Source organism: Phacochoerus africanus, chromosome 2 (genome assembly GCF_016906955.1).
Source record: "Phacochoerus africanus isolate WHEZ1 chromosome 2, ROS_Pafr_v1, whole genome shotgun sequence".
NCBI classification, from domain to species: Eukaryota; Metazoa; Chordata; class Mammalia; order Artiodactyla; family Suidae; genus Phacochoerus; species Phacochoerus africanus.
Genome location: NC_062545.1, coordinates 243,645,472 through 243,660,607, shown reverse-complemented (window position 1 = coordinate 243,660,607; position 15,136 = coordinate 243,645,472). Strand labels below are relative to the sequence as shown.

The window sequence follows — 15,136 nt, the reverse complement described above, 5'->3', positions numbered from 1 at the left end:
TAATCAAAATAATGAGGTAATAAGTATTAATTTAACCAAAAGTGATAATATATGCAATTATAAGTGGAAAAGGAAGGAGGAAAATAGGGTGGAAAGCTAGAGCTGCACCTCCTTCACAGCAAGAAGTGAAGAGATAATGCCTAAACCTGGTTAATCAATACCAGGGATTTCCCACTGTGGTACAGGGGGTTAAGAACCTGACAGCAGTGGCCCAGGTTGATGCCTGGGTTCAATCCCTAGCCTGGCACAGAGGGTTAAAGGATCCTGTGTTGCCGCAGCTATGGCATAGGTCGTAGCTGTGGCTTGGATTCAATCCCTGGCCAGGGAACTTCCATACGCCAGAGAGATGGAGAAGGGTAGGTACTACAAGCCTTTTAATTTTATCTGGCTTTTAACTAAGTAAATATGCTTTTCAAAAATTAATTTAAAATAATTAAAATTTATGTATTAAAAAGCTAGTAACTGGCAAAAAATTTTTGTAACACTGTATTATTGTAACAGTTTTATAAACAGAAAACCGGTATCTTAAAACTATAAGAACTATGACAAAAGACAATAGCATAATATATCAAGGGACATGAAAGGGCAATTCACACAAAAAACCATTACTATCCAAGGTGCACATAAAAACTTTTCACCCTTCAAAGCAGTAAGAGTTAAAAAAAAAAAAAAAATACAGATTAAAAGAACAAAGGTTGCATTATGTTAGCCTATTAATTAGCAAAAATTTGAGGAATGGTTAATACTAGTGTTCTAAAATTTTTGGAACATGCAGTTATTGTGACAGTGTACGTTGACACATCATTTCTGGAGAAAATTTTGCTAACATGAATTAAAATCTTAAAAATATGTACGACATTCGATTCAATAATTCCTGCTAAAAATGCATCCTTAAGTAAATAGTTACAAATACACATAAAAGGATTCAGCCACACAGTATTTATTTTAGCAAAATTTCTTTAAGGCTGTCTTTTTTTTCTCTTTGGCCATACCCACAGCATGTGGAAGTTCCTGGGCCAAGGATCAAACCCAATGATAGCAGTGATAATGACAGAGCCTTACTTAACCCACTAGGCCAGCAGGGAACTTTCAAGGCTGTTTTATCATACTGATTTACTAGAAATAACATAATAGCCTTACCTGAACTGTACGTCCTGCATTGATATGCTCTTCATGCAATTTGTCCCAGATTCTGCACCTTTGATACTATACAAAAGAAAGGGGAAAGGTACTGAATTCTTTTTATCATTGAGTGATTATTTATAGTTTACCATAAAAATCCCTATTTGCCCACCCAAACTTAAACACACCAGTCAAAAAGTTACTGACTTTGTAGTGGTTCTTAACAGTCCAAAGACCATACAAGTAGGAAATTTTCAGAAACATTACATACAAAATTCTGGAAAATGGTAAAACAAGCAAAAATCATGAAACACTATTTACTTTACCAAAAAAGAGTATTATTTTGTCTCTAATTCACAATCTTTGGAGGTGAAAAAAACAAAGAATGAAAAATGACAAAAATCAACAGCATTCATCAATCTAGAATATAGGTATTTTTACTATTTAAAGACTGAAATGTTAGTCAATGATAGAGTCAATTACTGAAAATTAAAATCTGATTTGAGAACATTGTACTGTTGACTAGAAAGTATATAAAAATAAGAATGAACATTTAATATGTATGTCTCAGTTTTTACCAAGGCAAGGTTTAGTTTTCAGAGTTTCATCCAAAAAGCTTAATGAGCATGACCATGGAAAACTTTCCATTTGACAGGAAACATAGCAAAATATAACATTATGACAGAATACTTATACAAAATATAAACAACACCAAAGGTCACATATTATTTTTGTTTGAAATTTAAAAATCCAAATAAGATGTTAAATGTGAGTAATGACAGTAAACACATTTTTGGTATAATCTCACTCTCACACACACACACACTCAACCTAGGAATACTTTGAAAGGACAGAAATGAAAATGCCGGATACACACAAAGAAGGCATAGCAGATTATCAACGTAGGGCGCTAAAATTTTTCTAAAGTATTTTTATATTCCCTATTCTGCATATTCTTTAAATTTGGTAGCAGCAAAAAAACCTTTTTTTTTCTGGCCATGCCTATGGCATGTGGACTGCACTACAGCAGTGACAACTCTGAATCTTTAACTTGATAGGCCACCGGGGAACACCGCAAAAAATTCTGATACGCCTAAATTTTGTTTACATCATCTAAGAAATAAACAATACACATTAAGCTTAAAAATAACTAGACTATATTAAAAATGTATTTACCAAAAATAAACTTAAAGCTACTATCCAATTAAATAAATTTAAAACCACTATCAAACTACTTTCATGTGTAAGAAAAACTGAATTGACGCCATCAGATCTACTATAAATACTATTCTAGACAGTGTAATGATACTAATAAAAAGATGAGAATAGGAATTCCTGCTGTGGCACAGTGGGTCAAGTATCTGACTGCAGTGGCTCAGTCTCCAATTCAATCCCTGGCCTGGCATAGTGGCTGCCCTAGCTGTGGCACAGGTTGATCCCTGGTCTGGGAACTTTCATACGCCATGGGTGTGGCAAAAAAAAAAAAAAAAAAAAAAAAGGTGAGAATGGAAGCCAAAGATACATGTCTGAAAATAAGCCACTTTAAAATTTATTACTTGGAGTTCCTGTCATGGCTTAGCAGAAACGAATCTGACTAGCATACATGAGGATGCAGGTTCAATCCCTGGACTTGCTCAGTGGATTAAGTATCTGGCACTGCTGTGAGCTAAGATGTAGGTCGCAGATGCAGCTTGGATCCCGTTGCTGTGGCTGTGGCTTAGGTCGGCAGCTGTAGCTCCGATTCAACCCCTAGCCTGGGAACCTCCATGTGATGTGGGTGCAGCCCTAAAAAGACCAAAAAAAATGTATTACTTAACACTAATCTGTTATGATATTTTAGGAAAAATTGATGTTAAGGAAACAGAGTTGAAAATTCAGAGAGGTCAAGGCTGCAAGAATTCATAGAGCAGAATATCAGAAAGGAAAACGATGCATGTGAGGACATAGTTGCAATGAAAGGAGAAGACTATGCTGAGAACTCCAGAGATATGTAGGGTTTTCCTTTAGAGTCTTCAGCTGAGTACAGAAGAGCACATGCACATAAGGAAACTATCTGAAGTCAGAGAAAAGAACCACTGGAAAAGACCAGGTGGACTAATCCCCCAAATCACACAATGCCAGAAATAGTTCATGTGACCACAGGTTAGAGTGGAAAAACCTTTCAATACTAGAATACAGATAGAGTACTCCAAAGTACTGACTTTTATGGGAAAAAATTAGGCTTGGAATAAAGCTTGTTCTGATCCCATATAAGCTTAAAAGGATCAAACTGTTACTAAATAAATGACTCAGAATAGATAGATAAAGCTCAAAAATACTTAAAGGAATTTAAAAATATTCAGTATCCAACAAGTGAAGAATATCTGGCATCCAATAAATAATTACCATGCATGCAAAAAAAGCAGGAAGGGAGTTCCCTTCGTGGCTCAGTGGTTAACGAACCCAACTAGTAATGATGAGGGTACGGGTTTGATCCCTGGTCTCGCTCAGTGGGTTAAGGCTCCGGAGTTGCCATGAACTGTGATGTAGGTCCCAGACTCGGCTTAGATCCTGTATTGCTGTGGCTGTGGTGCAGGCTGGCAGCTGTAGCTCCAATTGGACCCCTAGACTGGGAACTTCCACATGCCGCAGGTGTGGCCCTAAAAAGACAAAAAAAAAGAAAGGGCAGGAAAATATGATCAATAGTGAGAAAAAAAAATCAATAGAAACAAATTTAGATATGATAGAGATAATAGAATTAATGCACAAGGATATTAAAGTTATTATGATGTATTCCACGTCCTTAAGAAAGAAGAAGAAAACATGAGCATACTTAAACGTTGAAGATATTTTTAAAAATTCAATTCCTAAAATTAAAAAAGGCATCTGAGGAACTCCCTGGTAGTACAGCAGGTTAAGGATCTGGCATTGTCATTGCTTTGGCTCAAAACGCTATTGTGGTGTAGGTTTAATCCCTGGGCCTGGAACTTTTGCATACCCCAGGCATGACCAAAACACAAGGGGCATCTGAAATAAAAAATGCAATGGATAGAATTAATAAAAGGTAAAAAATGCAAATAAAAGATTAGTAAACTTATTCATGTGCTTTTAGGCCATCTGTCTTCTTTGAAGAAATGTCTATACAGATCTTCTGCCCATTTGATTGGGTTGTCTGGGTTTTTGATAAAGAACTACAGAAGATGTTTGTATATTTTGGAGATATATCCCTTGTTGGTTTCCTTGTTTGCAAAGATTTTCTCCCATTCTGTAGGTTGTCTTTGCAATTTTTTTTTCATGGTTTCCATTACTGTGCAAAAGTTTTTAAGTTTAATTAGGCCCCACTTGTTTTTTTGTGGCTTTTTTGGCTTTATTTTCATTATTCTAGGAGGTGAATCAAAAAAGATACTGCTGTAATATACATCAAAGAGTGTCCTGCCTATGTTTTCCTCTAGAGTTTTAGAATATTTGGTCTTAAATTTGGATCTATAATCCATTTTGAATCTATTTTTGTATATGGTGATAGAGGATGTTCCAATTTCATTCTTTTACATGCAGGTGCCTGGTTTTCCCAGCACCACTTATTGAAAAGAATGTCTTTTCTCCATTGTATATTCTTGCCCCCTTTGTCATATAGATTAGGTGCATGGGTTTAATTCTGGGCTTTCTATCCTGTTCCCCTGATCTGTATTTCTTTTTTTTGTGCCAGTATCATACTGTTCTGATGACTGTAGCTTTGTACTACAGTCTGAAGTGACAGAGCCTGATTGCTCCAGTTCCATTTTTCTTTTTCAAGACTGCTTTGGAAATCTAGGGTCTTTGATGTTTCTTTGATGTTAACATTTTTTTTGTTCTAGGCCTGTGAAAAATGCCATTGGTATTTTGATAGGGATTACACTGAATTGCCTTGGGCACTATAGTCATTTTGACAATATTGATTCTTCCAATTCAAGAGCATGGTATATCTTTTTGTGTTATCTTCAACTGCCTTCATCAGCATCTTAAAGTTTTCAGAATACAGTTCTTTTGCTTCCTTAGGTAGGTTTATTCCTAGGTATTTTATTCTTTTTAACAGGATGGTAAATAGAATTGTCTCCTTAATTTCTCCTTCTGATCTATCATTGAAAAGATGCTCAACATCACTAATTATTAGAGAAATGCAAATCAAAACTATATCACACCAGTATGAAAGGCCATCATCAAAAAGTCTACAAATAGGAGTTCCCTTTGTGGCTCAGTGGGTTAAGAACCCAACTAGTATCCATGAGGATGGAGGTGCTATCCATGTCTTGCCCAGTGGGTTAAAGATCTGGTATTACCGTGAGCAGCAGTGTAGGTTGCAGACATGGCTCAGATCATGCACTGCTGTGGCTGTGGCATAGGCTGGCAGCTGCAGCTCTGATCTGAACCCTAGCCTGGAAACTTCCATGTGCTGCAAATGTGGCCCTAAAAAAAAAGAAAGTCTACATATAATAAATGCTGGAGAAAGTGTAGAGAAAAGGGAACCCTCCTACACTGTTGGTGGGACTGTAAACTGGTACAATCACTATGAAAAACAGCATGGCAGTATGGAAGTTCCTTCTAAATAGAGAACTACTATATGATCTGTGGGGAGCCGAGAAAATGCAGGGACTCAAAACAAGGACTTTGACTGATGGCAAAAAAAAAAAAACCCTGAAGGCAGGTTCCTAACCAAGGAAGAGGGCTCACCTGAACGGTACAAGCCAAAGGTGGGCTTCTGGTCAGGATAAAAAGCCTGCCTGAATGGTGCATGCGAAAGGTGGGCCTCTGGTCAGGATGAAAGCCTGCCTGCAGGGTACAAGCCGAGGGCAGGCCTCAGGTTACACAGCTCTCATTCTGATGTTGATGGGGAAGAATTGGGGCTTTCCTGGGAAAACAATTTCCATGTTTGTGCCAGAAAACATGGATTGTTTCTCGCTCGGGTGACCTAGTCTTCCTTATTGTTTTATTTGTTATTCAGTTTTCCTCAGTCTTTCCTGATTATTTGCTTATTATTCTTATTTTCCATTCTTATTTTCCTGTGGTGATTTGTGATTTAACAAAATTACAACAATAATATAATAAGAATTTCATCCTAAAGGACTTTCCCCTATTTAAATCCAACTTAGTTAAAACATAGTGTTTATCTATTAACTAGTTATATAGTAAACTTTAGAGTTAGGATCTTAATGAGGTTCATAAAAGTTAGACATATATTATCCAAGAAACCTAGCTGTGAGTTTTGTCCTTGATTTTAAAAGCTTTTAAGTGATAGCTAGTTTAGTTGGTTTATATTTACTTACACTGTCTCCCTGCCATAATGCTTTAAAGATAACCACTAGTCTACAAACAAGATTTGTGCATGCCAAATTCTTGTGTCTGTGAACTCTTCAAATCGTAAAGACTGGCTGGCCATGGGATGATTTGTACTGAGTCTCCTCCTTTCCACACGATGTATTGTACCTAATTGCCCTTAAATTGTACTCACTAAGTTTAGTTAAGATAGAGATCTTAAAACATGATGTATTGTACCTAACTGCCCCTAAATTGTACCCACTAAGTTTAGTTAAAACAAAGATTTTAGAACATGATGTATAGCTGCTATATCACGTAAAAGTTAACCAATGTACTTTTAACACTGTGATGTAATGTGTAGTGAAAAACTGTCTATATAATCAACCACCTATAAAATTTGAGCAGTCCAGAGCTCTGAAAGAAGGAACAAAGAGGCTGTCTCCATATTGTACATTCACCGACGCCATCCATCTCCGATCAGGAAAAAGTGTACACTCCCTGGCTGCCAGAGCTGGCCTCCTGCAATGATCTAGCAACCTCACTCCTGGGCATATATCCAGAGAAAACCCTAATTCAAAAAGATACAAGCACTCCAATGTTCACTGCAGCACATTGTTTTTTTTGATGTTGTTGTTTTTGTTGTTTTGTTTTTTTGGTTTTTTTTTATTTTTTTGCCTGTAGCTACTGGCCTATGACACAACCACAGCAACTCGGGCTCTGAGCTGCATCTGTGACCTACATCACACCTCACAGCAATGCCAAATCCTTAACCCACTAAGCGAGGCCAGGAATCGAACCTGTGTCCTCATGGATACCAGTCAGATTCATTTCCGCTGAGCCACGACAGGAACTGCTGCAGCACTATTTACAATAATCAAGACATAGAAGCAACCTAAATGTCCATGGACAGAGGAATGTATAAAGAAGATTTGGGGAGTTCCCATTGTGCCTCAGTGGGCTAAGAACCCAACATAGTGTCTGAGAGGATTTCAATCCCTGGCCTCACTTAGTGGGTTATGGATCCAGCTTTGCCAAAAGCAGCAATAGAGAACAGAGCTGTGGCTCAGATCTGATGGATATGATCTGGCATTGCTGTGGCTGTGGCCTAGGCCTGCAGCTGCAGTTCTGATTCTACCCCTGGCCCAGGAACTTACATATGCTGCAGGTGTGGCCATAAAAAGAAAAAGGAAAAAAAAAAAAAGAAAAAGATTTGGTACATATATACAACAGAATATTACTCAGCCATAAAAAAGAACAAAATAATGCCATTTGCTACAACATGGCTAGACCTAGAAATTATCATACTAAGTGAAGTAAGTCAGAGAAAGACAAATATCACATGAAACCATTTATATGTGGATTCCAATTAAAAAAAACACAAAAGAATTTTTACAAAACAAAAATACTCACAGATTTTGAAATCAACCTTATAATTACTGAAGAATAAACATGGTGGGGAAGGATAAATTAGGAGTTTGTAATTAACATATACACATTACTATGTCTATAAAATAGATAATAAGAGCCTACTGTATAGCACAGAGAAAGCTACTCAATATTCAGTAATAACCTATATGGAAAAAGGATCTAAGAATAAATATATGTATAACTGATTCACTTTGCTGTATACCTGAAACTAACACAACATTGTAAGTCAACTATATTCCAATAAAATTAAAAAAAAATAAAAGGTGGAGTTCCTGTCATGGCTCAGTGGTTAACGAATCTGACTAGGAACCATGAGATTGCGGGTTTGGTCCCTGCCCTTGCTCAGTGGGTTAACAATCCGGCATTGCCGTGAGCTGTGGTGTAGATTGCAGACGCGGCTCGGATCCCGCGTTGCTGTGGCTCTGGCGTAGGCCGGTGGCTACAGCTCCGATTGGACCCCTAGCCTTGGAACCTCCATATGCCGCGGGAGCGGCCCAAGAAATAGCAAAAAGACAAATAAATAAATAAATAAATGGTTAGTAAATTTAAAAATATAAGAATAGAAACAATCCAAAATGAAATACAGAGAGAAAAAAAGATGGACAAAAAGTGAATAGAGTATCAGTGAATCATAAGCCAACTGAAAGCAACATTGTGCATATGCAATTGGACTCCCCAAAAAGAGAAACAAGAGGACAGAAAAAATATTTGAAAAATTAATGAGATGGTGGCTGAGATGGTGGAGTAGGAAGACCCTGAGCCCACCTCCTCCCAAAGGCACATCAAATTTACAACTATTTTCAGAGCAACTATGGATAAGAATTACTTAAAGACCAGCAAAAAAGATTTCCACAACTAAAGATATGAGGAAGGAACTACCCAATTTATAGTCAAAAGGTACAAACTTTCAGTACTAGCAACATAATGTACAACGTGATTAATATAAGTAACACTGCTGTGTTAATAATGAAAGTTAAGAGAGTAAATCCTAATTTAAATTTAGTAACAAGGAAAACAATTTTTTTCTTTTTCTTTTCTATCTGTATGAAATGATGGACGTTCACTATTTTATTGTGATAATCATTTTATGACTTAGGTAAGTCAGATCATTATGTTGTACACTTTAAATTTATACAGTGCTATATGCCAGTTATTTCTCAATAATGAAGGAAAAAAGAAAAATTTTTTAAAAAAGGAGTTCCTACTGTGGCTCAGCACTAACAAACCCAAGTAGGATCCATAAGGATGTGGACTCAATCCTTAGCCTTGCTCAGTGGGATCCCTCATTGCTGTGGCTGTGGTGTAGGGCAGCAGCTATGACTCCAATTCAACTCACAGCCTGGGAACTTGCATATGCCACAGATACAGCCCTAAAAAGACAAAAAAAAAAAAAAAGAATTGCCAAATCTTTTCCTAATTTGATAACAACTATAAACCCACAGATCAAGAAACTCAAGGAATACCATAAGAAAAATGAAGAAAACTTTACTAATGCACACCATAATAAAATTACTTAAAATAAGTTGAGAGAAAAAATGATAAAAATAGCAAGAGGAAAAAAAAATATGGAAGACGAACACAAATAAGAATGACAGAAGACTTCTTGAGAGAAACAGTGCAAGCCAGAAGACAGTGAAACAACATCCTGAAAGTATTCAATCAATCTAAAACTCAACCTAGAATTTTAGGAGTTCCCGTCATGGCTCAGAGGTAACCAACCTGACTAGTATCCATGAGGATGTGCGTTTGATCCCTGGCCTCAATCAGTGGGTTAACAATATGACCTTGCGGTGAGCTGTGGTGTAGTTGGCAGATGCAGCTCAGATCCTGCACTGCTGTGGCTGTGGTGTATGCTGGCAGGGGCAGCTCTGATTCAACCCCTTGCATACAAACCTCCATATGCCGTAGGTACAGACCTAAAAAGCAATAAATAAACAAATAAATAAAACTCAACCTAGAATTCTATTTCCAGAGAAAACTTTTTTTTTCAAGTGAAGTTAAATATCCTTTTCCCTTCCAACACAAAAAAGCAAACAGAATTCATCACCAGCAAATATGTACTACAAGAATGTTAAAGGAAGTCCTTCAGGTTGATGGGAAAATGATACCAGAGAAAAATCTGGTTCTGCAAGAGTGAGAGCACCAAAAATGGAAAATATTCTGATAAATACAAAATATATTTTTCATTATTTAAAAAAATCTTAGAGGGAGTTCTGGTCATGATAAGTAGAAACGAACCCAACTAGTATTCATGAGGATGCTGGTTCGATTTCTCCTCCAGCTCACTGGGTTAAGGATCTGGTGTTGATGTGAGCTGTGGTGTAGGTCACAGGTAAAGTTTGGATCTGGTGTTGCTGTGGCGTAGGCTGGCAGCTGCAGCTCCAATTAGACCCCTAGCCTGGGAACTTCCACGTGCTGTGGGTGCAGCCCACAAAAGACAAAAAAAAAAAAAAAAACTCTTTGAAGGATAAAACTTTAAAATAAAAATAACAATGCTACATAGAAGTAACATGTGTTACAACACTACAAAGACCCTGAGAGAGTAAACTCAAGTATGTTGTTATAAGATTATTATACATAAAATGATATATATATGATGAATATATGATGAATAAGTTATACATATGTATTTGAAGGTAGACTATCATAAGCTAAAGATGGTACTCTGAACTGTAAAGCAACCATTAAAAAATAAAAAGTAAAGAGGTATAATTAATAAGCTAATAAAAGAGAGAAAGTGGAATCTTAAAAAATATGCAATTAATCCAAAAGGGAGTAAGAAAAGGGAACAAAGAACAGATGGGACAGAGAGACAAAAAGACAACCATTTGACAAACATCTGTTCATTATAAAAATTCTCAGCAAACTAAAAATAGAAGTTAACATTCTCAAACTGATAGAGGTATCTACAAAAACCATATAGTTATCATGATGCTTAGTGGTATTAATACAGTGAGAACAAGGTAAGGATGTCTAACTGGCCACTCCTATTCAACATCACACTGGAGGTCCTAGTTAGGATAATAAGGTAAGAACAGGAAATGAGGGAAGAAAGGAAAGGAGGGAAGGAAGGGAGGAAGGGGGAGGAGAAGGGAAAGAGAAGGAGAAGGAAAGAAGAAAATGGGCAGGCAAACACTAGAAAGGAAGGAACAGTCTGTCTCCACATGATCTGTCTACATAGGAAATATTAAAGACTTGATTCAGAAACTGAGTAGCAATGATGGGGACATCATCTGTCAAGAGACTTGATAAAAACCTTGTCTTTGCCAAGGGTTTCTTAGGGCTTCTCTCTAAAGGGTTTTTAGAGACAATGGAAGCTTTGGAAGGAAATAATCTCTAGATGATCTTGGATATATACTTGTCCTTTATCTTCAGAGTGGACAGAAAGATTTGTCTCAGCACTACCCGCTCTTGAGTGGCTTCCTGGCCATTTAGGCTTTGCCCCAGTATGTCAAGGTGAGTGGAACTCAGAATGACATGCCCAAAGTGCATCAGATTCTGCTCCTTTCTCTGCTGGGTACTGCATCTCCCAATAAATACCTATAACTGCTATGAATAAACTGGACAGAAAAAGAGAAAATCAACTAGGGAAAACATTTATAGATGCTGTTTTTCAGTCATTTCAGACATAGGTATTGTCCCACTACATGCATTCACATTGATCTTCACTGACATAATGTATTAGGGCTTCATGGTTTACCAATGGCCATGGTTCTTTGGCACAGACACAAGCAAAGAGTCCCAACACATTCACGCAAACAACTTTCCTCCTAGATTTTCACATGAGACGGAAGCAGCACTCTTATCCTTGTGAGACAAAAGCCGTATTTACCATTTCTATCCCAGTGAATATATTCTGTCCTTTTACCCTCCTTTTTTTTTTTTTTTTTTGGACTGTGCCAGAGGGATGTGGAAGTTCCTGAGCCAGGGATTGAACCGACACCACAGCAACAACCAGACACTGCAGTGACAATGCCGGGTCCTTAACCCACTACAACACAAGGGAACTCCTATCCTCTCTTCCATTTTATCTTTTTTGATAACCATGGCCTGATAAACGCCTCTGCACAGGTGTTTTTAGGCTTCCCAACATTCCTGTATACCTGCTCTTTGGTAGTGAAACCCAGGTTTGTCCGCTGAGCAAGGAAAATAAATATTCTCAGTGTAGTTCCTGGGCTGTAAGTTTTCCCTAGAACATCCCATAATTTATTTTATCAACTTTATATATTTGTAGGCTGACATTTATGTCATTTTATCTTACAGACTATTTTCATTCAAAATGAGTAAATGGTAACTCTGCTTCACACTGCATAGAGTATAAAATTATGAAAGCTACTCATAATTATTCGAAAATAATTTCCTTGGCTGCAAGATGGCAGAGTAGAGCACTGGAGTTTACGTTCTCTCATAAAAGCAACAAAATTACAACCAACTTCTGAACAACATTCAACCAAATAGACTACAAACTATCAAAAAAAGATATCCTACTTAGAAAACAAAGAAGAGGCCACACCAAGACAGTAGGAGGGGAGATTACATGGGAGATTACAGTATATAAGCAACCCCCGTACCTGCCATGTGGGCGGCTCACAGACTGGAAAGTAACTGTATCACAGAGACTCACCTCAAGGAGTGAGAGTTCTGAGCTCCACCTCAGGTCCCCACAAATGGGGATCTGGCATTGGGATAAGGTGCCCCCCGTACATTTGGCATTGAGGGTTAGTGGGGCTTCAGCACAGGAGCTCTGAAAGACTGGGGGAAACAGAGACCCTATACTTGAAAGTCGCACATAGTATTTCATGTGAGCTGGGTCCCAAGGCAAGGCAGAGACTCCATAGGAATCTGGGTCAGACCTGGCTATGGTTCTTAGAGGATCCTCTGAGAAAACAGGGGGTGACTGTAGCTCATTATGGAGGAAGGATACTGGAGGGAAGGTCTTGGGAATAATCATCAGCATGTGCTCCTCTAGAGGGGGCCATTTTGGAAAAATCTGGCCCCACCCATTAGGGCTGAGAAGCCCCAAGCCAAACAATAATCCAGGTGAGAACACAGCCCCACCCATTAGGAAAGAGGCTGCCTAAAGACCACCCCAGGCACTAAGCCCCCTCAAATCTCACCTGGACAAAACACCAACCACCAGAGGGATAAAAATCGGCTCCACCTTCCAGTGGGCAGGCAACAGTCCCTCCTATGAGGAAGTCTACAGTAAGCCCACGTACCAACTTCAGCCACAAGGGGGGGGCAGATATCATATGTAAGAGAGGCTACAACTCTGTTGTCTGCAAAAAGGAGACCACACAAAAAACCTATACAAAATGAAAGAGAATTATGTATTGGATAAGGGAGCAAGAAAAAAAAAAACAAAAACAGAAAAACAGCTAAGTGATCTGGAGGATATCAAACTGCATGAAAAGGCTTTGGGATGATGATAGTGAAGATGATTCAAGACTTGGAAAAAAACTGAGGCAACGACTGAAGAATTACAAAAAACAGTGAGCAAAGATATAGAAGATTTAAGGATTAAGCAAGCAAAGATGCAAAATACAATAACTGAAATAAAAAACTCATTAGAAGCAACCAACAGCAGAATACATGAGGTAAAAGAATGAATAAGCAAGGTAGAGGACAGAATAGTGGAAATCATTGATGTGGAAAAGAAAAGGGAAAAAAGGTTGAAAAGAAATAAAGACTGAGTTCCCTTTGTGGCTAGTGGTTAACAAATCTGACTAGGATCCATGAAGATTCAGGTTCAATCCCTGGCCTCACTCAGTGGGTTAAGGATCTGGCATTGCTGTGAGCTGTGGTGTCAGTCAAAGACATGGCTTGGACCCTGAGTTGCTGTGGCTGTGGCAGAGGCCAGCAGCTGCAACTCCAATTCGACCCCTAGCCTGGGAAACTCTGTATGTTGCAGGTACAGCCCTTAAAAGAAAAAAGAAAAAAAAAAAAGGAAAAAAAGAGAAAAGAAATAAAAGACAGTCTAAGAGAACTCTGGGACAATATTAAATGGATCAACATCTGTCTAACAGAGGTGCCAAAGGGGGAAAAGGGAGAGAAAGGGCCCTCAAAAAAAAAATATTTGAAGGGATAATAGATGAAAACTTCCCAAACATGGGAAAGGAATCATTCACTCAAATCCAGGAAGTGCAATGAGTACCATATAAAATAAACCCAAGGAGGAACACCCCAAGACGCATTAATCAAACTGACCAAAATTAAAGACAAAGAGGAAACACTGAAAGCAGCTAAGGAAAAGAAACAAATAACATACAAGGGAACCCCAATAAGGTTATCAGCAGATTTTTCAACAGAAAGTCTGCTCGTCAGAAGGGAGTGGCATGATACACTTAAAGTGATGAAAGGAGAAAGCCTCCAACCAAGACCACTTTACCCAGCAAGGCTCTAATTCAGATTTGAAGGAGAAATCAAAAGATTTACAGATAAGTAAAAGCTAAGAGAATTCAGCAACACTAAACCAGTTTACAACAAATACTAAAGAAACTTCTCCAGGCAGAAAAGAAAAGGCCAAAACTAGAAACAAAAATATACAAATGACAAGGCTCACCAGTAAAGGTATATATACAGTAAAGGTAGGAAATCATCCACACACAAATATGCTACCAAAAAATCAGAAATCATGAAAGAGGAGGGTACAAATGTAGGACACTGGAGATGCTCATGCAATTAGGAGACCAACAACTTTAAATAATATTGTATACATATACAGACTCCTAACTCAAAACTTCAGGGTAACTGCAAACCAAAAATCTACAACAGATACACACACAAATAAGAAAAAGCAATCCAAATACAACACTAAAGAGAGACATCAAACCACAAGAGGGGAAGAAAAAAGACCAACAAAAACGAATCCAAAACAGTTAATAAAATAGTAATAAGAATATACATATCAACAATTACCTTAAATGTAAATGGACTAAATGCCCCATACAAAAGACACAGACTAGCTGAATGGATACAAAAACAAGACCTATATATAGGCTGTTTTCAAGAGAACCAATTCAGTTCTAGGGACAAAGTGAGAGGATACACAGTTCCCGTCAAGGCTCAGTGGTTAACGAATCCAACTAGGAACCATGAGGTTGCGGATTCGACCCCTGGCCTTGCTCAGTGGATTAATGATCCGATGTTGCCATGAGCTGTGGTATAGGTCCCAGACACTGCTCGGATCTCAAGTTGCTGTGGCTTTGGCGTAGGCCGGTGGCTACAGCTCCGATTAGACCCCTAGCCCGGGAACCTCCATATGCTGCAGGGGCAGCCCTAGAAAAGGCAAAAATAAGAAAAAAAAGTGAGAGGA

General features: G+C 38.1%; 1 protein-coding gene across 2 annotated transcripts in view; it reads right to left on the bottom strand.

The window, feature by feature from the left end:
* STX17 (syntaxin 17) overlaps nucleotides 1-15,136 on the bottom strand; it is a 99,011-nt gene that overhangs the window by 57,417 nt on the left and 26,458 nt on the right. For both annotated transcript variants that reach the window (XM_047768037.1, XM_047768038.1), the window contains exon 3: nucleotides 1,141-1,206. In XM_047768037.1, coding sequence (XP_047623993.1) covers nucleotides 1,141-1,206 — 66 coding nt within the window. The remainder of the gene's footprint in view (nucleotides 1-1,140; nucleotides 1,207-15,136) is intronic.